Source organism: Lagenorhynchus albirostris, chromosome 8 (assembly GCF_949774975.1).
Source record: "Lagenorhynchus albirostris chromosome 8, mLagAlb1.1, whole genome shotgun sequence".
NCBI classification, from domain to species: domain Eukaryota; kingdom Metazoa; phylum Chordata; class Mammalia; order Artiodactyla; family Delphinidae; genus Lagenorhynchus; species Lagenorhynchus albirostris.
Genome location: NC_083102.1, coordinates 5622550 through 5648786, shown reverse-complemented (window position 1 = coordinate 5648786; position 26237 = coordinate 5622550). Strand labels below are relative to the sequence as shown.

The window sequence follows — 26237 nt, the reverse complement described above, 5'->3', positions numbered from 1 at the left end:
CTCTAGAGCGCAGGCTCAGTAGTTGTGGCGCCTGGGCTTAGTTGCTCCGCGGCATGTGGGATCTTCCTGGACCAGGGCTCAAACCCGTGTCCCCTGCATTGGCAGGCAGATTCTTAACCACTGTGCCACCAGGGAAGCCCTTCTGAGGCTTTTTGACACTCCATTTCTTGTTTTTGAGTGTTTGCTTTCTGGTTTTTTTGCTGAATTGCATGTCAGGAAACACACAATGCCTGAGTGTCTTGTAATAGGAAGTACAAGTTCCGTCTATGAAATGTTTTTGCCAAAAAATGAAACCTGAGTCTGAAGAAGCCCCAGGTCTAACTACTGGGATAGAGGAACATGCTAAAGGACACCCAGTGAAACATCAGCAATCCAGAATGTGCAGAGATCTATCGGATAAGCCTCTCGATTTCTTCAACAACTAAATGACCTGGAAAAAGGAAGGTGGGTAGAGAATTCTTACAGCTTAAAAGAGCTGAGAGAGAAATCAACCAACTCCAACGTGTGGCTCTTGTTTAGATCCTGATATGAACACACCAAATGTGTGTGGCATTGGGGGTGTTTGAAACTGAAGAGTATTACATGATATTAAGGGATTTTGTTAATTATGTTCAGTTGGGGTAACTGCATGATAGTTAAATGTCTTAAAAAGTTCCTATCTATTTGAGACAGTGTTGAAATATGAACAAATTCCAAACAGAAGGAAAAAATGGAATAAGAAATGGAGTGGAATGAGAAAAAAATAATCAAAAGAATAGGAGGGAAAAAGAAACATAAAATGAGGGCATGAAAATAGAAAACAAAAAGTAAACCCAAATACAAATATATCAGTAATTATAACAAATGGACCTAAAATGTTCTAAAGACAAAAATTGACAGAATGTATTTTAAAAAAAATCTATCCAGGGCTTCCCTGGTGGCGCAGTGATTGAGGGTCCGGCGGCTGATGCAGGGGACACGGGTTCGTGCCCCGGTCCAGGAAGATCCCACATGCTGTGGAGCGGCTGGGCCCGTGAGCCATGGCCGCTGAGCCTGCGCATCCGGAGCCTGTGCTCCGCAATGGGAGAGGCCACAATAGTGAGAGGCCCGCGTACCGCAAAAAAAAAAAAAAAAAAAAAAAAAAAAATCTATCCATATGACGATTATAAGAGAAACATCTAAAATATACAAAAAATTGAAAGTAAATGTTGGAAAAGGATATACCAAATACTAACCAAAAGAAAGCTTGTGAAGCTACATTGATTAAAAAAAAAAAAAACTAAAATAGGTTTTAAAGCAAAACCATTATTATGGATAGAGAGTCTCTAAATAATTATAAAAGGTTTAAATCACTAGGAACATGTTACAATGCTAAACTTATATAAGCAATAACATTCTATTCAGGTAAAATATATTAAGCAAAACTTGACAAAACTACAAGGAGAAAAAGAAATCATATAGGATATTTTAATACCTTTCAGTAATTGATAGGTGAAATAGTTTTTAAAATTCAGTGAGGAGGGCTTCCCTGGTGGCGCAGTGGTTGAGAGTCTGCCTGCCAATGCAGGGGACACGGGTTCGAGCCCTGGTCTGGGTAGATCCCACGTGCCGCGGAGCAACTGGGCCCGTGAGCCACAATTACTGAGCCTGCGCGTCTGGAGCCTGTGCTCCGCAACAAGAGAGGCCGCGATAGTGAGAGGCCTGCGCACCGCGATGAGGAGGGGCCCCCGCTTACCACAACTAGAGAAAGCCCTCGCACAGAAACGAAGACCCAACACAGCCATAAATAAAATAAATAAACAAAGCAAACTGTCAACAAGTAAAAATAAACACTATTATATTAAAAAAAAAATCAGTGAGGAGAGGAAAGATTTGAGGAGCAGAATTAACAAACTTGTGTAATAACCAGCTATCAGACATTGCTCTCAACAAACGAAAAGAAATATATTCAGGCCATTTATGAAACTGGCCATGTGGTGGGGTCATGAAGCAAGTCTCAACAAATTTCCAAGAATTTCTCACATCGGCCACATTCTCTGACCACAATGCAGTTAAGTCGGTAATGAATAACAAAAAACATAGAAAGAGAACCCCATACGTTTGGGAAATAGGAAATATACTTCTATATAATTCATGGGTCAAAAAAAAACCATAAGGGAAATTAGAAAGTATTTAAACTGAATGATAAGAAAAATGCTACAAATAAACACCACAATTCAAGGCTTATGGGATGCCATAAAAGGGAAATTTTAATCTTAAATGCTCACATTAGAACAACAGAAAAGGCTGAATATTAATGATTTTAGTGATCTATTTAAGAACTTGCGGTAAGAACACAATAAACTCAAGGAAAGCAGAAGGAGGGAAAATTAATGAGCTGAAATTAAAAACATACAAAACAAAAATTAAATATTACCAACAAAGGAAAATGTTGGTTTCGGGAAGAACTAATAAAATCGACAAGCATCTGGCTAGGCAGCAGGTCTAGAAAAGTCACTGATCCAGGCTGGGCAGGAGGATGGCAAGGCCCAGGAGGGACGTGTCTAAGAACGAGGGCACAGGTGGGTTAGCTCATGTTTTTGAACTCAGCGTGAGGGGACTAGCATTTCTTGCTGAGTGTTTGGAGCTGAATTAATGATAGGTGATGAAAAACTAAGCAAATGAAGAAGTGACAGCTGCGGTCAGCCAAGGCAGAGCATGAGGCCATCCAGGGCTGCGACTTTTCAGGAGGAGAGGGGCAGGGGGTTGGTGCTGTCTGGACTGGAATCTAGGCTGGACGCAGAGGGCAGGGAGGCAGGAGGGGCAGACAGTGGGGGCTGTGGACTCACAGGGCCCCAAGCACGGGGCTGGGGGAGGAGGAGGGCTGCTCCCCAAGTCAGTGACCCCCACCTGAAAATGATCGTGGACCAGCAGAAGGGTCCGAGGCTGCCGGTGAGCTGCTGTGGGGGAGGCCATTTCCCATCGTTTCACTTCCCTGCAAGGTGTGCTCCCCACTTGCTTACACCATCATTTCTGTTTCACAGCAGAGGTGGGGAGTATTCTTCAAGACAATTTGCAGATGACAGAGGAAAGCACCCACTGTTCTTCAATAACTGTTCACATTCCTTAGAAACGCCTATTCCAAAAAAGAGCATTTGGATCAACTATAGCATAATAAATAGAACTTTTAGGTGCACAAGTATTATGAACAAATCTAAGTTACTCATCACTAAGTGTTCTGTTAAGTTGTCTGAAATCTATAATATGGCAACTTTTGAGTGCCAGCTTTGAAATGCTAGTAATCGTGGCCAGTTTCTAGTGAACGCATTTCAAGTGATTGCTGAGTGAATCTCTGTTACCACTTGAAAAATCTCAAGTGTCTGCTTTTTAATTCTTGGCTATATCCTATCACTTATATAATGTTAATATGTCTAGGTTAAGATAAAATTACTTTAAAAGGAAAGCAAACTGTTTACTTCTGTAAAAAGTTTTTGCAAAGTTTTTTTTTAAATTTATTTATTTACTTTTGGCTGTGTTGGGTCTTCATTGCTGCACATGGGCTTTCTCTAGTTGTGCTGAGCGGGGGCTACTCTTCGTTGCAGCGCGCAGGCTTCTCATTGCGGTGGCTTCTCTTGTTGCGGAGCACAGGCTCTAAGTGTGCGGGCTTCAGTAGTTGTGGCATGCGGGCTCAGTAGTTGTGGCTCACGGGTTCTAGAGCGCAAGCTCAGTAGTTGTGGCGCATGGGCTTAGTTGCTCCACGGCATGTGGGATCTTCCCAGACCAGGGCTTGAACCCATGTCCCCTGCATTGGCAGGCGGATTCTCAGCCACTGTACCACCAGGGAAGTCCCTGTAAAGTCTTAAAAACCAATTTTTAGTATGGAACATTTCAGACACATACTCAGCACCTAGCTGTGTCACGCGCATCAGTCTGCCGTCACATGGCTTGTCCTCTCGGTGTCTCTGTGTCTCTCTCTTCTCATAAGGTCACCAGTTATATTATAGGATTAGGGCCTGCCATATTCCACTACAACCTCATCTAACTTGACATCTGTAAAGACCCAAATAAGGTCACATTCACAGGTCCTGGGGGTGAGGACTTCAGCAAATCCTTTTGGGGGACACAGTTCAACCCACAGCAGCTGTTTAGATCTGGGGTTAAGAGCATGGGCTTTGGAGTTGGGACTGTTAACAAGTCCCAATGTCCTCAAATTTGAAGCGGTATGAACTTGGCCCAGTGAACATTTCTGTGCTGATGAAGACCGCCTTGCGATGGCGTGTGAGGATTGAGAAGATGACGCATGCAGAGTGGCTCCAGGGGAAAGCACTTAGCGCCTTGCAGCAGCTCCTCCCCCTTTTGTTCTTTGCATTGTTATTTGTGTTGATTGTAATTATTAATACCATGTGGTCAGAACAGGCCTCATCAAGAGGGTGAGATTTCAGCAAGACTCTAAGGCAGTGAGGGAATTAGCTGAGCTGAAATCTGGGGTGGGGATTCCAGGGAGAGGAAGCAGCTGGAGCAAAACCCATGAGACACCCAGTGTTGCTCTCCTTCCTTAATCCGCCCCCGACCCCCCATGAGGGCAGGGATTTGTTGTGTTCACAGGTATGGCCCAGGCAGGTGCTCGGTGCACAGTAAGTTAATATTGAAGCCCCGTTGATCAGGACGAAACAACTCTCCTCTTTGACATGTTTCTGAAAAGTAGCAGGGATGATGTGGGCCACGAGCCACCCAATTCCCCTCATTCCAGACGGGCTTACTGGAAACCTGCAAACCAGGGACCGCCCAGCTCTGCCCCTGCTTCCACGCAACACTTCTGGTGAGGACTCATCCTGGGGTTTTTCCTCAGCGTTACTTTGGTTTCTGGAAATTGTTTCAGCTGGCAAAAAAGACAAGGGGCAAAGAAAGATGGTGCACGGAATTCTCGAAACATCCCGGAGTGGCTCTTCCTGGATTTTCAGAGGGTCAGGAGCGAGCTCCTTGGATCCTCTGCTCCTTCTGTGAGCGTGTGAGGGGCTGGCCTTACACTCATGTCCTTCTGGTCTGTTCCACTCCTAGCTCCTGAAGCCAGGCTCATTTTCGCCTCTGCGCAGGCGCTGGTGTCCTTTTCTCTGTTCTCCTCACAGGAGGAGGGAGCGCCCTTCCCTTGGGGTCCACTGTGTTCCCTGCTCTTGACCTCTGTGCCCTCCGGCATCCCCTCCCGTGAGGGCACCTGTCTGGGGGGCCTCCATAAGGGAGTGCCCTTTGTGTTAGAAATGGCGGAACCCCCTTATCCTCAGGAAGCTTCGTTCAGCATCTCCTTCCGGGATCCCTGTGTCAGTCCTCGAACGTAGAAGCTTAAGGCAGAGAAGAGGGCGGCCTCTGAGCTTGTAGATGACGCTCCGTCTTCTAGTGGCATCTTTCTAACTTTATCAAGTAAGCCAGCAAGTTCGAGAGAAGAGCTCTCGTGACCGGAGCACGTCACCAGATCCACGATCCTAGTAGATGTATCAGTACTGGCCCTTACCGACCGCTCATCAAACATTGGGTGAACGAACATTCAGGAAGCACCTGCCAGGTGCCAGGGCAAGTGAACGGAGACGAATGGGATCTTGTCACCTTCCTAGGGACTCAGGTGACCACCATGTCAACGATGGCAGCATCTGCTCCTCACACGTACACAGTCCTTGCGCATTCCCGGCGCGCCCTTCCACGGAAGTGTGTGTGGCGATGTATGTATCCCGCTCAGTGACTCTGCAGAGGGGACCGCAGGCTAGGAGAGGTGAGGGATTTTACAGCGGCTTCCTGGCAGCGCCCTTCCGCTGCTTGTGGATGCCAGGTGGTTTCAAGCCAAGAAGGCAGGACGGAGCAAGGACTCGTGGTTCGTAGGGCTCCGGGCGTCCTACCTCACGTGAGGCTCGGAGGCGGGAGGCGTCTGTTCGCGGGCGGGGAGCGTCACGGGCTCCTGCAGAGGGAAGCGGGGTTTGGATTGGCGCCTGGAGAGCGGGCGGGCGGGGTGGGAGGGGCTTCGTCCCCGCGGAGGAGGTCGGGATGCGGGCCGTTGGTGGTTTCTGAGCGGTGAGGTGAGGTGAGGTGACTAGAGTTCTGGTTTAAAATTGCAGTGCGACGACTGTGACGAATGTTAGTTGTAAGGGGCCCCTTTTCGGGCTTACCGATCTGAACGCCTTCGAAAGCTCTGTCCGAAACGGTGCCGTTTTGTGATGTCTTTTCGAGGGAGGTTTCCGGTGTGTCTGCGCCGCGTGCGGGGACGGAGAGTCCCGCGTGGGGCGGGGGGCGCGGGGACCGGGCGGTGACGGGGCGGGGGGCGCCCCGCGCAGGGAGGCCCTGCCGCCCCGAGGCAGCCGAGCCCCGCGCTGGGGCGGCCGGGACGCCGGGGAGCTTGTTGAAAGGGCGGCGGAGCCCGAGGTCTCAGGTGTGCACGGCCGGGAGGCGGGCCTCGGGTGCTAGGCCCTCAGGCCCCGGAGCTGAGGCGCAGGAGGCGGCGGGAGGGAACAGGCCTCAGCTGGAGGGGCGCGGCTCTGCCCCTGGGGAGTGGGAAGCGTTTCTTCCTCAAAGGCGCCCTGGGACCAGTGGGTCACTGGAATGAGCGAGGTGGCCCCGGCCTGTGGCGAACGAGCACCGGTGACACTGGGAGCGCTGGCCAGCCTTCTCTGCTGTCCTGTGGCTGGGAGGGCGGGGGTCCGAGATGCTAGAGTCCTGACCGTGGCGAGCAGGAACGGCCGTGGCACCAAGCCTCTGTCTTCAGTGCGCCAGAACCAGGCGTTTGCTCTGGTCGCCGACGAAATCCCGTGCCTGGGGTGCAGGTTTTCCAGGGAGGGAGACACAGGGTTGAAGTCAGGACCGGTGTTTCAGCGAGTTTTCAGCTTCTGATCTGTGAGGTGCGGAGCTCGGCCGTGCTTCGGGCGCAGAGATGTCTGGAGAGAACTGGGCACCTGAATTTCTTCCAGCTTCCCCGCAGGAAGGAACCTCAGTTTGCTTTGAGAGCTGAATACTTGTACTCTGCCCTTGCTGAGGTCGACATCTAAAGGTAAGTTTTAATGCAGTGTGTTTGGAACAAGAAGTAAGATGGGGTGATCCACAATGAGGTGGAATTTCAGTGGTTTCTCGTGAAGGTGTTTTAAGTGTGCTTCATACACGGACTTACAATTATGCCAGCGTTGTAGGTGATTTTACGTGAGAAACAATTTAGAGTTTGTTCTCGATTTCTTTATGAAAATAAAATAACGGAGTGAAATTGACTTTCCACGTATTTCCCTGTGGGTAGCAGTTTTCTCCTTAGAGTGCTATTAAGCAAAGCAAAAGCCCCTTTTTTGGTGAAAATGCTTTGGAAGGAGATTGTGATGAGGGTCATATGGACCCATGGAATTGGCCTGTGGATTATTTGAATTGTCTCCTTTCCCAGAAAGGCTGCCCACTGAGTTTTTCTTCCAAAGACAGGTGGATTCAGTTAGGAAGTAACAAATACAATCACAATACCAAGAAGATTCTAATCGTTTAGGGCAGAGTTTCTAACTTCACCACTACAGACATCTTGGGCTGGATACTCTTTGTCATGGGGGCCGTCCTGTGCAGTGTAGTGAGTTTTGTGGCACCTGTGGTCTCTACCCACCACATGTCAGTAGCACACAGCCCCTCTCTCCATCCCCAGTGGTGACAACCAAAAATGTCTCCACTTTGCCAAATGTCCTCTAGGGTCAGAACCTCCCCAGATTGAGAACCAGTGGTTTAAGAGGACTGTCTCTTCATGCAAAGATGTTTCTCTAAAAAAATGTTATGAGAAATGTTATCGTCTCAATACGTCTATAAGTTTTTCTCAGAGATTAGAATACAGAACAGATTCCCTCCATTTCTGGAACAGACGTGGTGTTTCTGATACGCTCTTCCTTTCAGATTCGTCACTTTTGTTCACAGTCTTTGGAGGTGCTGTCAGTGTGAGGGCCAGAGTCACAGTGGGCGCTTAAGTGAACCCATGGCCCGCTGGGTCTTAGCGAGCCTCAGGGTGATGAGGGCGCTACAAACACTTGAGGCTTGTCCTGCAAGGGTTTCCAAAGTGAGTTCTCTCTCTCAAATTGTTTAGACGTTTCCCCTTAGAATCCTTCCTTCACTTGGCCTTCAAGTGCCACTTTTCCTTATTCCTAGAGGGGCACGGAGAAGCACGTTTTCTGTAACCCAGTCTTGATCATTTGCTGGGAACAAATAACTCTTAGGTGGAAACAGAAGGATGATGGATCTTCGTTAGTTGTAGCCTGACCACTAGACTTGGTTGCTTCACTTAGGCCACTGTGTGTAACACATCTGCTCCACACCCTGATGTGCTTGACCTGCCCACACAACTCAAAACCCTTAAACAAACAAACAAAAAGGTACGCTTGGGGGATGGTCAGAGGCTTGCAGGACATGTGTGTGCGTCGTGGGAGGAGACAGTGCTGACATGGTTCTTCGTTAAGTGGCTCCCAGCTGTCTTCTGAAGCAGAAGACACACAGCATGCCTCCTTCACACCGTGCATAGTCTGTGCACGCTCCCGTATGCTACACAAGCAAGGGGCGGAGTGACAATAGGTACTTTGAGTTTAAAAACTGTTATTTTAGCAGCTTTGAGATTTTTTACTTTTCCCAAGTATTTTTTTCTTTTTTAAATTGAGGTATAGTTGATTTACAATGTTGTGTTAGTTTCAGGTGTGCAGCAAAGTGATTCATATGTGTATATACATATATTCTTTTTCTGTTTATTTTCCACCATAGATTATTACAAGATATTGAATATAGTTCTCTGTGCTATACAGTAAGTCCTTGTTTTATCTATTTTATTATTATTTTTCGCTGTGTTGGGTCTTCGTTGCTGCACGCGGGCTTTCTCTAGTTGCGGCGAGCGGGGGCTACTCTTCGTTGCGGTGCGCAGGCTTCTCATTGCCGTGGGCTCTTTTGTTGCGGAGCACGGGCTCTAGGCGTGCGGGCTTCAGTAGTTGTGGCTCGCGGGCTCTAAAGCGCAGGCTCAGTAGTTGTGGCGCACGGGCTTAGTTGCTCTTGCCGGACCAGGGCTTGAATCTGTGTCGCCTGCGTTGGCAGGCGGATTCTTAACCACTGCGCCACCAGGGATGCCCTGTTTTATATATAGTAGTGTGTATCTGTTAACCCCAAACTCCTAACTTACCCCGCCCCCCACTTTACCCTTTGTTAACCATAAGTTTGTTTTCTATGTGAATATTTGTTTTGTAAATAAGTTCATTTGTATCACTTTTTTAGATTCCACATATGTGATATCATATAATTTGTCTCTGACTTCACTTAGTATGATAATCTCTAGGTCCATCCATGTTGCTGCAAACGGCCTTATTTCATTCTTTCTTATTGCTGAGTAATATTCCATTGTATATATGTACCACATCTTCTTTGTATATTCATCTGTTGATGGACACTTACTTCCATATCTTGGCTATTATAAATAGTGCTGCTATGAACATTGGGGTGCATGTATCTTTTCGGATTAGTTTTTGTCTTTTTGGATATATGACCAGGAGTGGGATTGCACGATTATATGGCAACCCTGTTTTTATTTAAGGACCCTCCATACTGTTCTCCATAGTGGCTGCACCGATTTGCATTCCCACCAACGGTGTAGGAGGGTTCCCTTTTCTCCACACCCTCTCCAGCATTTATTATTTGTAGATTTTTTGATGATGGCCATTCTGACTGGTGTGAGGTGATACCTCATTGTAGTTTTGATTTGCATTTCTCTAATCATTAGCGATGTTGAGCATCTTTTCATGCATCTGTTGGCCATCTGTATATCTTCTTTGGAGAAATGTCTATTTAGGTCTTCTGCCCATTTTTTGATTGGGTTGTTTTTTTGATATTGAGCTGTATGAGCTGTTTGTATATTTTGGAAATTAAGCTTTTGTTGATCACATTGTTTGTAAATATTTTCTCCCATTTCATAGGTTTTCATTTTTGTTTGTGGTTTCCTTTGCTGTGCAAAAGCTTCTAAGTTTGATTAGGTCCCATTTATTTTTGCTTTTCTTTCTTTTGCCTTGGAAGACTGACCTAAGAAAACATCGTTACAATTAATGTCAGAGAATGTTTTGCCTATGTTCTCTTCTAGGAATTTTATGGTGTCATGTCTTATATTTAAGTCTTTAAGCCATTTTTGAGTTTATTTTTGAGTATGGTGTGAGGGAGTGTTCTAACTTCATTGATTTACATGCAGCTGTCCAGCTTTCCCAACACCACTTGCTTAAGAGTCTTTCTTTTCTACGTTATGTGTTTTTGCCTCCTTTGTTGAAGATTCATTGGCCGTAGGTGTGTGGGTTTAATTCTGGGCTCTCTGTTCCATTGATCCATATGTCTGTTTTTGTGCCAATACGATGCTCTTTTGATTACTGTAGCTTTGTAGTATTGTCTGGAGTCTGGGAGGGTTATGCCTCCAGCTTTGTTCTTTTTCCTTAGTATTGCTTTGGCAATTCTGGGTCTTTTGTGGTTCCATATAAATTTTAGGATTATTCTAGTTCTGTAAAACAATGTCATGGTAATTTGATAGAGATTGCATTAAATCTGTAGATTGCTTTGGGTAATAAGGCCATTTTAATAATATTCATTCAGTCTAAGAGCATGGGATGTATTTCCATTTCTTTGAATAATCTTCAGTTTCCTTTATCAGTGTTTTATAGTTCTCAGCATATGTCTTTCACCTCCTTGGTCAGGTTCATTCCTAGGTATTTGTGGGGTTTTTTTTGGACAGAGTTTTAAAAGGGGTTTTTAAAAACTTTCTCTTTCTGATATTTCATTGTTCTCCAAGTATTACCATTAGCCTAAGTCACAACCACTACTATTTTTATGGGGAAAACATAGACAAAAATCTCCTCTCATATTTGGCCTACTAGGAGATGAAAAAATTGACACCTAGCACAAGAAAATCTGCATGGCCATTTTTAATTAAATATGTTCTATTTAATAATGGAGAAAGTTTATGAATCAAATCATTAAGGTTTTTTTCTGCTGATGTAAAAAAGAATATGAGAATTCATGTTCTCCTTTATTTGGGGAGAAATATCTAAGTGGGAAACTGCATGTAGAATTTTAATTAATATGTGCTGACAGGGAGATCAGCTCAGTGCTTTGTGACCACCTAGAGGGGTGGGATAGGGAGGGTGGGAGGGAGACGCAAGAGGGAGGAGAAATGGGGATATATTTTTACGTATAGCTGATTCACTTCGTTATAAAGCAGAAACTAACACACCATTGTAAAGCAGTTATACTCAAAGATGTTAAAAAAAGAAATGTGCTGAAATACAAAGTATTTTAAAGAACTTCTGTAACAAGATGGCAGATAGTAAGATTTATTTTAATTTTTCAATCTGCAAAAAAACCCCCCAAAACAAAAAACCAAACTATACTCATATACACACACACACACACACACACACACACACACAGATATATGTATATATATATATAGTGTCAACATTTTCAGAGCACTTACATTAGGAAACATTGTGTTTCTCCTCACCATATGACAATACTGTATATGCCACAGTAAAATTTACAAAACAATCGCATCAGCAATCACACAAACGTCATGATTTTCATGTCAAAACACAAGAAAAAATAGACATCTTCCCGGCACTTTGTTTGCAGCCCCACAGAGAGGTTCCCACAAATGCTGTTAGAAACTTCAGCTTTTAAAACCTAACAGCGGCTATTAGAGAAGTCATATCCTTTCCAGATCAAACTTAATGAGAATTTCGCCCTTTTAAAATAGCAACCAATGGTTTATTAATGGGTACGGTGAAGTTTACCCACCAAAGGATGTGTAAAAAATTGCATGAAAGTAAAAATAAATAAAGCTGTTGTAAATCAGCCTTGTTTACACTATAGTTCAGAACAGAACACTAACACATAAAACCATCATTAAAGTTTTATAAAGTAATTATTTATATTCAAATTACAGCTATTCAACAAATCTAATGAAAACAAACTGATTTGGTAAAGGTTCAGACGTTCACACTCCAGCAGTGTCAGTTCACAAGGACGCTCCAGCTGCGATGGGCAGTAGTGATGACATATCGCTGTTCTGACATAAGGCACTAGATCTCAATATGCCACACACTCGCCTTATGTCATATTACCTGTTAGATACCAGTGAATTCTTTAAAATGAAAAATAATAGAAATTCAGGACACAGTGCACTTTAATGACATACAGCATCTGAAATCTTTCAGACAACGGTCTGAAAAGAGTCTTTTAATGCAAGCTCGCATCTTCAAACACAAAATCTTTCTTTTTTATGCTTAGTTTCAACATCACTGGAAAAAACACCCATCACTAAACCCTGATACACATTCTCAGCCATTGGACTCTGTTCTATCGCAGTCAGTGTTCATGAGGCAAAGCGTGACCCAGCATCTTTGTTCAAGTTCTCCTGCAAGGGCTCCTCCACTCACGGTTGTCATTCGGTTTCTGTCTCCTTCTGCTTGGCACCTATTAGGAGATGGGAAAGGAAAGTTTCAAAGCCATATAAAAATACGTTGCAGCTGTGCATGTCCTGTATGAGCGCAGTGGTGGTTCTCTGCCTGGTGGCACCTACCCGTACCTGCAGAGCCTTAGGAGACGTGGGGAATGAGCAGGTGAGCTCCAGGCTCCCCATCCCCACCTGCCATCACTGCAGCACGCTTTTAATCCATTTTGCATATCGTAATTCTAGCACTCTTTTTTTTTTTTTTTCCTTCTGGCCATGCCACAAGGCTTGAGGGATCTTAGTTCCCGGACCAGAGATTGAACTTGGGCCACGGCAGTGAAAGCACGAAGTCCTAACCACTGGACCATCAGGGAATTCCCTGCATATCATAATTCTAAATATGCAAGGTTTAATTTGGAAAAGAAGAGGGTTCTGCTGCTAAAAGTTTTTAAAAGAAATATGTATTTAAGTTTTAGCGAAGGTGCAAAGTATTTCTGTTGTACATACTTATAAAAATGTAAAAGCATTAAACATGCTTACAGTAACTGCACATAAAACCTACTCTCAGCTTGCCAGGATATTTTGAAATGGGTTGGGAGGGGGAGCTGCCATTTTTTTCATTACAACAGATTCTGTATTTTCTCATCAGACACTAGAAGACATTCAACTTTGAAAGAGATCAACACTCTATAAAAATAAGGGGCTAAAATTGTAGCTACTGCCATCAGGCTGCTTACTCACTAGCTGCACGTGTGGATACTTAGGTTTGTTTGGAGAGTCTGAATTAAGTTGGACAGTGAACTACTGCTAAAAACTTTTTAAAAAAGAGAAGATGTTATTATATCAAATCAGTATCCTTAATGGGGAATTGTGTCCATTATCTGGTGAAAAGAATAACCACCGGTACCTTTTATTCACATAATAGTGGATTCTTTTAAAAAGCATCTCTTACTGATTATTCCATAAACATCCACTCAGCAGGGCTTGTCCAGGTATGGGGCTTGTCCTGGGTATGGGGTCTGACGGCGCACAGCGTTCACACATGGCTGTGGTTTCAATCAGAGTATCTCTGGAGGGCCACTAGGCCTGTGTCAGGCTGCTCATCCTGTAGCTGAAGGGAGGGACGGAGGCTGCACAGGTGAGCAGCAAGCTGGCCCACACTCACACAGCTCCGAGGGGACAGCGGGGTTGGACTGCCCAGGCTGGACCTCTAGTCTCATGCTCGCACCACACGGTCACCCGAGTATGCTAGCGTCTGATCTGATGGAGGCGCTCCCTCTCTTCCAAGACAGCGCTGCTCCCGGTGTTCACCGGTAATCCAGTTATTAGGAATACAGGGGATTTTCCTAAATGAACAGCGTTATACACACCGTGCTACAAAGAATTCTAATTCGACTATCCCTGTCTTTACAATATTTATTTCTGTGGTAACAAACATTCCAAATCCAGCCGTGGAACAGGTTTCCTCTTTGCATTTTCATTCATGCTGACTTGCATTAATAATTTAGAATTTTTGAAATATCAAATTTGGATGGAAATTTAAACTCATCCAGGCGAACATTCTCATTCTTACGGTTTGTGACACCAAGACATAGAGAGGATAAAGAATTGCTTACTCTGAATTGGTAATGCACAAAGAATCTTGGCCACGGGGACAGAAGCGAGTTGACATTTGGCCTGACTCAGCCCGGCAAGCTGTGTGCCTTGGCCCAGGGCCAGCTGACTAGAAAAGGGGCATCTTTTTCTGAAGGTGCCAAGTTACGTGCCTGTGGGGATGAGCCTGCCTGGAGATGAGTCCTTTTCCTAACATGCACAGAGGAGCTGCACAGCTGACCCTTCAACAACACTGGGGTGCCACCCACAACTTATCCTTTGTATCCACGATTCCCGTCCATATCCGCAGTTCGGTGTCTGTGGATTCAACCAACCGTGGACTGTGTAGCACTGCAGTATCTACTATTGAAAAAAATTCACGTATAAGTGGACCCATGTTGTTCAAGGGTCAACTGTATATAAATGCAATCCCACTCTTTGCATTGCTCCTGCTTCCTTGCTCTGTTTCGTCTGTGGGGTTCATCCACTGTCTGATACAGCTATGTGTGTTCACCATCAATGCATTCCACTAATGGACAGAATGCAGTCTGTCCGTTCTTCTGCTCAAAGATATTTGGGTTATTTCCAGTTTGAGGTTATTACAAGTAATGCTGTGAACAGTCTCACATCTTTTAGTCCTTTTCTCATGACTACAGAGATTATCATGAGCCATAAAAAAAACAAAAATGAAATCCTGCCATTTTTGACAACATGGATAGATCTTTCACTTATTTCTAAGTGAAATAAATCAAGACAGAGAAAGATAAATACCATATGGTTTCATTCATATGTGGAATCTAAAAAGACCCAAGCCAAAACTGATGAACAAAGACAACAGAAGAACGTGGAGAACACAGCAGTGGTTACCAGAAGGGAAGGGGGTGGGGGTGGCTGCAGTGGGTGAGAGGCTCAGCTGTATGGTGGTGGATGATAGCTGGTCTTGGGGGGTGATCACTCTGTAGTGTGCACACATGTTGAACTCGAACGCTGTACTAAAACTTATGTAATGATTAAAAAGAGGTTACCATGAGTTTCAGGTTCTCACGTATCTGACATTTGAAAATGACTGCAACAAGCCCCGTGTCTAGAGTTTCTGACTCCGCAGACACGGGCTGGGCCCCACCTGTGCGTTTCTAACAATGTCCAGCTGCTGCTCCTCTACAGCCTGCTGGGAGTCACCGCCCCCCCCCCCCAATCACGCCCCTGTCCTTCTCACTTAATCAGTGCGATCTGTTTCTCGCTGGTGATGGGGATTCCTTTTCAGGTGGGTATCTCCAGGCTATAGGCCAACTGTAAAAACTAGTTTTAGCCAGTGTGATTGATTTCTGAACTAAAGAAAAATCAATACCCTAGTAAAGGCACATTTTAATGTTTAACTTCTGAGAGTTCAAAGGGCACATGGTTTAGTCTCCTGTCTTGGCCTTGATCTGTGAGGCCTGAGGCTGGGTTGTCTGTACTTCGTGTGGGTGGGGAGGGGAAGTGGAGGGCTGGTTTTAGGACCCCTTCAGCCATTAAACGATTAAACTGTGTGACACAGGAGAAACACCAAAGGCCCCTCCCTCCCCCTGCCTCACGGGCTCCCTGACTGTGACCTGAGGGTTTGCTTAGAGTTAATCTGGCAGAAAATGAGTTTAGTCACCAATGTTTGGCAGTTAACGTAATTTCCATACACTATTAATGGAAAAAAGTTTGCGTAGGTCAAACTTTTATATACTCACTACTAGTAAGCTTTTTTTTTCTTTTTGAAGGGTAGATGGTTTCAATACTTAGGTCCCAAAGAATTTCCCTCCTGATTTCCAGTTAGTAGTCCTAAACATAAAGCAAAACTGAGGAGATCTTAACTTTTTAATGGGCAAGGTTATGACGATCATGGCAATGAATCCTCGATTACTTAAGCACTTCTGGGTGTCGACAGGATGCTCTTAAGTCAGAATACTTTCTATAAGCTTTTCAAAACCACAAAGAAAATGAAAATGGTTTACAAAGTACTGCATAGAAAGGTGAGGCTGGCAGGTGGGCGAGGGAGGGCTTGCTGCCCCGCATCCCCGCCCCTGCCCCGGCTCCCTGCGCACTTACAGTAAAGGTCAGACACTGGCATTTATACCTGCAGGGGTGAGTATCAGGGCTTGCAGAATATCCGACAGGGAAATAATACCCACGATACTGTCTGTTTCGTTTACTACCACCAGCCGATGGACCTGCAGACAAGAGGAAAGGAGGCCACGTGTGAAAGTTGAAATAAGTAAAGGTTTAAAATGGACGTTAGAAGAAAAGTCTTTCATGTGCTATACAATGAACAGATCCCACAAATGAGAGAAAGTAACAGTGCACGGAGCCATGCAATGGTCTTGGCTCTGTTAAAATGCAATGCTGATTTGCTTGACTACTTTTAAGAAAAATTAGCCAGATATGTCCTGCTGAGTTTTCTATTTTCAAAATATTAATATATGAAAGATAAATTCAAAACATGAAGTATCACAGTAGCTGCTTCATGTGGCTCTAATCTCTAAAACGGTTTTTAATTTTTAAAAGTTGTATCTCGGTTTCTATTAACTATCAGATAACTGTTTTTACCTGGGAGAGAAGTCCAAATAAGCAGTGAAACTAAATAAAAGGTCACTGCTCTTAGATTATATTTTCCCTTTTCTCTATGAAGTTCATATATTAAGAATAACAGAGGATGATCAACTATGATCAAGTGAAATAAATTACATTCACATCTTGTTTTCTACTTGAAAGTCTTTTCTAAGTGAGTGGACAATGTTCTGAGGTATTACTATAGCAAAGTGTCCTTAAAACAGGAAAGGAGGGAGAGAGCATCATGCTTCTCTGATTTAAAAGCTTTAGAATTTAGGCTTGAGGCAACCACATGCCAGTCGGTTACCCTGGAGATCCTCTTCTCCACACTGAACAGTTAAAACCTGCTGGTACAGAATGGGTGGCACAGGAGGGAGATGGGAGGAGCGGGGAAATCATTTTTATAGTTCGTCTCTAATGATACTGTGCCGGTGATGCTTTTGACATCATAGCTTGCTTTTAGGTTAAAAGAGAAATCACTTTGTCATCTTTCTCATGCTAATCAACATAAATTTCTTTCAAAAGCTTCTCTAGAAAAAGTTATGTTCTTCAGTAACCCTGTGATATAACACAGTTATCTATTTAATCATAAGTTGATTTACATCTAGGGCCAGAGAATGCTATATATTCTATACTAGACACATTTTGTTGTTAACATTTAATAATGATAAATAACTATCTTTTGAACTACTAAAGGTCAAGGGGAAACCATTTCACTTAGAATTAGTTCTGTCAGACAGAAATGACCACCAAAAATATTATCATCTGTTGCTGAGTCTAAACTTATGAATGTTTCTTTTCTAAAAGCTAGTGTGATATTTGTCATATAAATAAACCAAATCATCGCTGATACTGTATACCCTTCTCCTAACAAAATATGTTGAAGCTGGGAATTCCCTGGCGGTCCACTGGTTAGGATTCTGTGCTTAAACTGCCGAGGGCCTGGGTTCAGTCCTTGGTTGGGGAACTAAGATCCCACAAGCTGCTCAGTGCAGCCACAAATATACTATATATATATATATAAAATGTGTGTGTATATATATGTGTATGTATATATATGTGTGTATATATGCATGTGTGTATGTATGCGTATATGTGTGCATATATGTGTGTGCATATATGTACGCATATATGTATGTGTGTATATGTGTATGCGTATATGTGTATGTGTGTGTATATATGTGTATGTGTATGTATGTGTGTGTGTGTGTATACACACACACACACACACACATGTTGAAGCTAAAAACTGGTTTGTCCCCCAACAAGGAGTCATATGGTGAAAAAAATTAATGACGAAAAAAGTCAAGGTGGGTAACTTGAGAAAACTTTAATTACACCTGTATTTCCCTCAATAACCTATTTTCATATTAAAGTTTGTGCGGCTCACCAGATGGACTTCCAGGACAAGCCAATCACTTTCTTCTCCTACCTGACAGTAGCACGCGCTCAAACAGAGGTCTTGGGAACACGAAGGCGTGCTGGCGTTCTCCACAGAAACAGCCGTGTTAATACTGAGGTGCGAGTCTTTCTAGTCTCTTTTCTATGCACGTGCACTTATGTTAACACGAAGCATCACACTATATATAGTAACTGGCTTTTCTCTTAGCAATATATTATTTTTCCATATCAACAGTATTCTCCTTAAACATAATTTTTAATTGTTATAAAGGATTCCATCAGATGGATGTGGTCCATTGTCCTTAAAATTAGGCAGGAATGTCTTACCTATTTCTGCTTATGATCTTCAAAAGGCATATACAAAAGAACAATAAAAACCTTAGATGTATTCCTAAGTCAATTAGAACCCTCTGGAAAACTAGTAATGGATGTTAAATTCAAGTAGAAAAAACTTCGTGTTGAGACTAGTGAAACAGGGTAAAAGCCATGGCAGCTGAAGCTTGGGGAGTCAGCTCTGCTAAGGACGGAGCAGGGTGTCTAACTTAAAAAAAAAAGATCAGAATACATTTTATTGACTTACTTGTTAAGACCACATAATTACACATTTTTAGCTTTAAATTCATCAATACTCTAATGAAACTTAAAGCTCTTGGGACTTCTGTTTTCTCAAGTATGTTTTAAAACCATGAAAGTATCTTTATTTGATTCAGCTATGATGTCAGGACTTATAAATGAAATTCAATTCAGTGAACATTCACAGATGACCTACTATGTGCCAAGACATGTGCTAGGTTCTGGAGCAGGGAGACTGTGTCACGGGACTGGACTGGAAGGCTGCCTCACGGGCTAGTCCTGTGACTCAGAATTCCTGGGGCACTGTTTCCTAGTTAGGTGCTCATGGCAGACAGGGAGGTGGGGAGGGACCTGGATGCAGCCACTTTACCTCGGCTCTCACTATTCTGTCCACGATGGTCTCCAGTACTTCCAGCTTACTGCACTTCACTACGCCTTCGAAATACTGTGACCGGTGCTGCAGGGCCTGGGTCACTGTGATGTCTAGGTTGTTGTATGTTTTTTCAGCAGCAAGGTTCTATAATAAAGTAACAGTGAGTTATATCCTTCATTTCAATTCACATTTAATGACCAAAGTTAGTTCAAAGCAGCCTGTTCCTTAAAAACATTAATGTTTATCATAACTAGTACCACTGTACCAGCTTATGACATGCCATCAGTACTGTTATTTCATCATCTTATCAATAATCATTTAAAGCTTATAAGGTGTACCTTTATTATGAAGCAACCATTTAAAACAGTTAAATTCTGACTGTATGTCCTACAGAAGATTCCCCTATCCTTACCCTATAGGTTCTTTTTTTTTTTTAAATTGAAGTATAGTTGATTTACAATGTAGTGTTAGTTGCTGGTGTACAGCAAAGTGACTTATTTATATATATATATTTTTATTATAGGTTACTATAAGATATTGAATATAGTTCCCTGTGCTATATACAGTAGGGCCTTGTTGTTTATTTTATATACAGTAGTTTGTATCTGTTAGTCCTAAACTCCTAATTTATCCCCCCACTTTTACCCTATGTTCCCTGAATGAACAGTGTTTTGAGAGGTGGAGTAACACCTGCAAAGGGTGAGAAGTCCCCAGGGCTAGGGAACAAGGCTTTTGCTAGAAAGGCTTTGCGGGGGTGATCACGGAGGAAGCCCTGTAGATCGGAATGGCTGCTCAAGGTTCTGATTAACCTTACAGGGTCCCACCCAACCAAATTCCAATAAGCCTATTTTTTTGGTGTCTGTTATATTAAACAGAATAAGATGAAACAAAAGGGTCTGAGACAGCTACAAAAGAATACTTAATGCTATGGTCAATATTAAGGCAAAAAAACGGTATGCAGGTTTGGGGCTATCAAAGTTTCAGTTCCCTTTCTTAGAAATCATGTAAAACTCTTAAGGAAATGAATTTAAATGAATGGGGGAAAAGTATCGAGTGGAAGGATGTAGGACCAAAATCAATCTAGTAAATTTAAACCAGGGAATAAAAAACAGAACTTTACATAATGCCATTTGCTGTCCTCTTCAGAACAGTTGTTCCCAATTAGCAAGTAGTGGGATGTGGGTGACCAGGAATCCACCTGCGCACTAAGCACATGCCTGTTGGCAGAATGAATCAATGTCTCTGGTATAGAAACATGACTATTTAACACATACACATGCTGTAGTAACGGATAAGTGACTCATGTACTGAAAAGACAAAGAATTATAAAATGCTACTAATATGGAAAGGTACAGTCTCCCAGGACTGAAGCAGGAAGAGTCAGAAAATATGAACAGACCAATCACAAGCATTGAAATTGAAACTGTAATTAAAAACCCACAAACAAAAGGCCAGGACCTGATGGCTTCACAGGTGAATTCTATCAGACATTTAGAAAACAGCTAACACCTATCCTTTAGAAACTGTTCCAGAAAATTGCAGAGGAAGGAAAACTCCCAAACTCATTCTATGAGGCCACCATCACCCTAATACCAAAACCAGACAAAGATACCACTAAAAAAGAAAATTACCGGCCAATATCACTGATGAACATAGAAGCAAAATCCTCAACAAAATACTAGCAATTTGAATCCAACAATACATTAAAAGGATCACACACCATGATCAAGGATTTCTCAGAATCCACAAATCAATCAGTGTGATACACCATATCAACAAATTGAAGAATAAAAACCTATGATCATCTCAATAGATGCAGAAAAAGCTTTTGACAAAATTTAACACCGATTTATGATAAAAACTCTCCAGAAAGTGGGCATAGAGGGAACCTACCTCAACATAGTAAAGGCCATATATGACAAACCTACAGCTAGCATCATACTCAAGGGTGAAAAGCTGAAAGCATTTCTTCTAAGATCAGGAACAAGACAAGGATGCCCACTCTCACCACTTTTATTCAACACAGTTTTGGAAGTCCTAGCTACGGCAGAGAAGAAGAAGAAATAAAAGGAATCCAAATCACTGTTTGCAGATGACATGATAGTATACACAGAAAATTCTAAAGACGCTACCAGAAAACTATAGAGCTCATCAATGAATTTGGTAAAGTTGCAGGCTACAAAATTAATACACAGACACCTGCTGCATTTCTACACACTAACAATGAAAGATCAGAAAGAGAAATTCAAGAAACAATCCCATTTACCACTGCATCAAAAAGAATAAAATACCTAGGAATAAACCTACCTAAGGAGACAAAAGACCTGTACTCCAAAAACTATAAGATGCCGATGAAAGAAGCTGGAGAAGACACAAACAGATGGAAAGATATACCATGTTCTTGGAATGGAATAAATACTGTCAAAATGACTATACTACCCAAGGCAGTCTACAGATTCAGTGCAATCCCTATCATATTACCAATGGAATTTTTCACAGAACTGGAACAAAAAAAATCTTAAAATTTGTATGGAGATACAAAAGACCCCAAATAGCCAAAGCAATCTTGAGAAAGAAAAATGGAGCTGGAGAAATCAGGCTGCCTGACTTCAGACTATACTACAAAGCTGTAGTCATCAAAACAGTATGGTAGTGGCACAAAAACAGAACTGTAGATCAATGGAACAGGATAGAAAGCCCAGAAATGAACCCACACACCTATGGTTAATTAACCTAAGACAAAGGAGGCAAGACTATACAGTGGTGGAAAGGCGGTCTCTTCAACAAATGGTACTGGGAAAACTGGATAGCTACATGTAAAAAAATGAAATTAGATGATTCTTTAACACCATACACAAAAATAAGCTCAAAATGGATTAAAAACCTAAATGTGAGACCAGACACTATAAAACTCTTAGAGGAAAACATAGGCAGAACACTCTCTGACATAAATTGCAGCAATATGTTTTCCCATCCGTCTCCCAGAATAATGGAAATAAAAACAAAAATAAACAAATGGGACCTAATTAAAGTCAAAAGCTTTTGCACAGCAAAGGAAACCATAAAACGAAAAGACAACCCACAGATTGGAAGAAAATGTTTTCAAATGATGAGACCGACAAGGGATTTAGTCTCCAAAATTTACAAACAGCTCATGTGGCTTAATATCAAAACAAACAACCCAATCAAAAAATGGGCATAAGGGGCTTCCCTGGTGACGCAGTGGTTGAGAGTCCACCTGCCGATGCAGGGGACATGGGTTCGTGCCCCGGTCCGGGAAGACCCCACATGCCACGGAGTGGCTGGGCCCATGAGCCATGGCTGCTGAGCCTGCGCGTCCGGAGCCTGTGCTCCGCAACCGGAGAGGCCACAACAGTGAGAGGCCCGCGTACAGCAAAAAGAAAAAGCATAAGACCCAAATAGACATTTTTCCAAGGAAGACATACAGATGGGCAAAGAGGCACATGGAAAAGATGGTCACCATCGCTAATGATTAGAGAAATACAAATCAAAACTAAAATGAGGTATCACCTCACACCAGTCAGAATGGCCATCATCAAAAAATCCACAAACAGTAAATGCTGGAGAGGGTGTGGAGAGAAGGGAACCCTCCTACACTGTTGGTGGGAATGTAAATTGGTGCAGCCACTATGGAGAACAGTATGGAGGGTCCTTAAAAAACTAAAAATAGAGCTACCATACAACCCTGCAATCCCACTCCTGGGCATATATCCGGAGAAAAACATGGTCCAAAAGGATACATGCACCCCAATGTTCATTGCAGCACTGTTTACAATAGCCAAGACATGGAAGCAACCTAAATGTCCATCGACAGGAATGGATAAAGAAGACGTGGTACATACATACAATGGAATATTTCTCAGCCATAAAAAAGAATGAAATAATGCCATTGCAGCAACATGGATGGACCTAGAGATTGTCATGCTGAGTGAAGTAAGTCAGAGAAAGAGAAATATCGGATGATACCGCTTATATGGGGAATCTAAAAAGAAATGATACAAATGAATGTATTTTCAAAACAGAAACGGACTCACAGACTTAGAGAATGAACTTATGGTTACGGGGCAGGGGCAAGGTGGAGGGAAGGGATAGTTAGGGATTTGGGGATTGACAAGTACACACTGTTATATTTGAAAAGGATAACCAACAAGGACCTACTGTATAGCAGAGGGAACTCTGCTCAATGTTATGTGGCAGCCTGGATGGGAGGAGAGTCTGGGGGAGAATGGATACATGTGTATGTATGGCCAAGTCACTTTGCTGTGCATCTGAAGCTGTCACAACATTGTTAATCGGCTATATTCCAATATAAAATAAAAAGTTAAAAAAATAAAATGCTACTAATATGTTATTCACTGCTAAACCAATGAATATTAAAAGTACAATTACTGTTGGGGAGTCTATGGAATTCTCTGATAAGGTCCTCATCCTCAAAGAAGCTAGGAATTGTTAAAATAGGAAAAGTCACAAAAAACAGACTAATGAATATGCTTTAAATGCATTCTAGATGACAGGTTTAACAAAATTAAAAATACTTACAATTACATCAAATTTGGAATAAATATCTACAACTTTTCCTAAAAATAAAAATGTATGTTAGAATAATATCTTAGAAACAAAAAACAGCATTTAATATCAATCTTAACTAGATATTCACTAAGAATTAAATATTGCTAAACAAAATAAACCTATTTTAAAAGGGACATGAAATCATATCTTAATGGAAAATGTGAAAATAAGCCAGTATAAAATTCTTATTCTCCTGAGTACTCCTTGGTCTAAGTTTTCATTTCCCCACTTATCTGATATGCCAGGTCATTTAACAATAGTTTTACCCTAAGGAGATAAACCGTTGTTTCTGTTCAACTGGTATGGCTCAGCACACAGACCTGACTCGTCCACAACAGGCAAGGCTGACACTCGTCTTTCCACGAAGACGTTCAAGGCTTTAATGATGGGAGTGTCTGGGTGTATGAAGGCGATGTTGTGGTAGGTCCCGATTCCGAGTGCACCCAGGTTCTGCTTCATGAAAGCAGGCTTTGGCATATCAGACATCTAGACAGGAAGACGGGCACAGATGCTCTAGAGCCAGAGCAGACCTTTTCAGTGTTCACATGTCCACATTCGATGAAAAACTATGTGCAACAAATTAGTCTTTTCTAACAATCCACCCGGATATCTGAATTAACATGAAAATGTTACATACAAGAACTATGTCTTTTGTTCAAACCAGCTTATATGTTTACGCTTATTTAACTACTTAGTAAAAATACTGCAAAGCACTAACACTGTAACATTTTCTCCTTCTCTTCACCCACTGGAAAACCGGACAGGAGGGAACGACAGGTCTATTTGGAAATTAAGACCCATCAGCCACCGAGAATCTTCTTAAATTATTCATGTTAAATTCACTGTCCTGCTGTCATCATTAGGTAATGTTTATTAAGAACCCACACATTTCCAAACCCAGAGCGTCTGATGGTGGCTGTCTGAGCTGCTAAGCTAGTTCCCACACCATCCCACCTCTACACCCTGAATTCTCCATTGGAGGACTCCAATTTTTGTCTACTAGGAACAAGAACAAGCCAACTGAACAGAATTAAAAGAACATTTAAAAGTTAACTTTTCTTTTCACGGGCTGTTTTAAAGGAGGAGGGAGAAGTCAGAAGAGAGAAGTCTAGGATCATGTTTGACTAAAACAAAATAAGGTCTATGGTTTCAAAAATCCACCTTTTATAAAGGGTACAGTTGATTCCATCCTCCTGGTGTACCTTATAATTATCAGGAAAAGATGAACAATTAGAAGAAACAAAATGTTCAAGTCAAAGAGTTCATCAATATTCAAATCATGAGAATCCTAGAAATTTAGAGAGAAAAAAAGAAAGACCTATTAGGTCATCTAGCCCATCTCGATGCAGGATAAACCCCTGTTCATCTGCACACTTAGGCTGACTGTCAGACGTCTCTAAGGGCAACGCTACTTTTTCTCGGAACATGATCTCAAGGCAGTAAAAATCAGGTTCTGGAGTTTATTTAAAATTCTTCATTTTTATCTGAAAATCCCTAGCTGAATATTCTAACAGCATGATTCTAATTACCATATTGGCCCAAATATAAGGCAGTACTGGCAGAGGCCACCTCCTCTACTTGTTGTAGAGGAGAAGATGCCAAAGGCCTGTCTCAGGCTGTGCCTCCCTGTCGGCAGCGCGGCCACGGAAATGCTAAGGGCCTCCGGGCGCCGTCGGCCCTGTGAGCCAGGCGCCCTGAGCCCGAGGATCTAAGCCGCCTCTGGACACGGACAGACGGAGCTGTTAGAGGGAGGGCTGCTCCACCACCACCACCGGCAACCGTGGCAAAGCTACGCAACCTTGCTGAATGTTGTCGCTTCCAAATCAGATGAATAAAAATACCTACCTGAGAGGGTGGTGGCTAGGATTAGCTTTATCATGTGAAGTGCCTGACACAGCGTAATGCTTAACACTGTTTAGCTCCTCTCATGATTAGTACTGTTTTAAAATGGCGACTCTACGGGGTACGTGGGCTAAGAGCCTGGTACAGCCCCGCCCTGGGTCCTGGGCCCTGGGTCCTGTTAAAGCTCAGTGCCAAGGCGACTGCATGCGTTCAGCCCATGGCAGACAGGAAGTCTGACCAACAATGTCCCCGCCTCCTTAATTCTTCTTCCCTAGACTGCCTCTTTACCAAACTTCATGCTTTTTTGTAAATCACTCTTCTCCTTCCTACATTCTTTCTTAGTGTTTATTTAAACATGATGACTGCTACATTTACACAGACTATTCAAATATAGGGCTGGTTTGATGGACAAGGCATTTCTCCCCATCACTTAAACCCTCTGGGCTGCTGTCGGAGCAGCCTGGGCTCCTTCACGCCACACTGGAATGCTGCTTTATTTCCTAATTTGAAGCTGTGGAGAAGACAGGAAAGCTAACTTGACGTAGATTTTTAATGTCTACTAAATTCTTTTAAAAAAATGATTCTTAATATGATCTCTTCTGAACTATGAATGAGGCCCCTTACTGGTTCTAGCTGACCAATTACTTATAACCTCAACTTCAGTGCATGTAATTAAAAGGAAAAAATTGAAGCCCTCCTGTGAACACTCTGGCCCTTCTGAGCCTCTTTTTAATACTGCCGACCGAAGAGGTTCTGAGTTTTGGATGATTATGAAGCCATCTCATTTCCGATGCAGTTGAGAAAACCTACAGACAATATAGCCCTGATTTGGACCAACATGGTATTCTGTTGTCAAAATTTTATTTGCTTTGGGCTTTT

The 26237-nt window shown here is 42.7% G+C and overlaps 1 protein-coding gene across 10 annotated transcripts in view; it reads right to left on the bottom strand.

Annotated features, from left to right (window-relative positions):
- Positions 1-11854: 11854 nt before the first annotated feature.
- PRKAG2 (protein kinase AMP-activated non-catalytic subunit gamma 2) overlaps positions 11855-26237 on the bottom strand; it is a 277375-nt gene continuing 262992 nt past the window's right edge. For 7 of the 10 annotated variants that reach the window (XM_060156312.1, XM_060156313.1, XM_060156315.1 and 4 more), the window contains 6 exons: positions 23837-24002; positions 23487-23524; positions 18924-19070; positions 16107-16200; positions 15721-15811; positions 11855-12432 (listed from right to left, as the gene is read on the bottom strand). In XM_060156312.1, coding sequence (XP_060012295.1) covers positions 15762-15811; positions 16107-16200; positions 18924-19070; positions 23487-23524; positions 23837-24002 — 495 coding nt within the window. In that variant the 3' untranslated portion in view covers positions 11855-12432; positions 15721-15761. Of the gene's footprint in view, positions 12433-15720; positions 15812-16106; positions 16201-18923; positions 19071-23486; positions 23525-23782; positions 24003-26237 lie in introns of those variants that run through there. The other 3 variants (XM_060156314.1, XM_060156322.1, XM_060156316.1) reach the window with 2 other exon arrangements.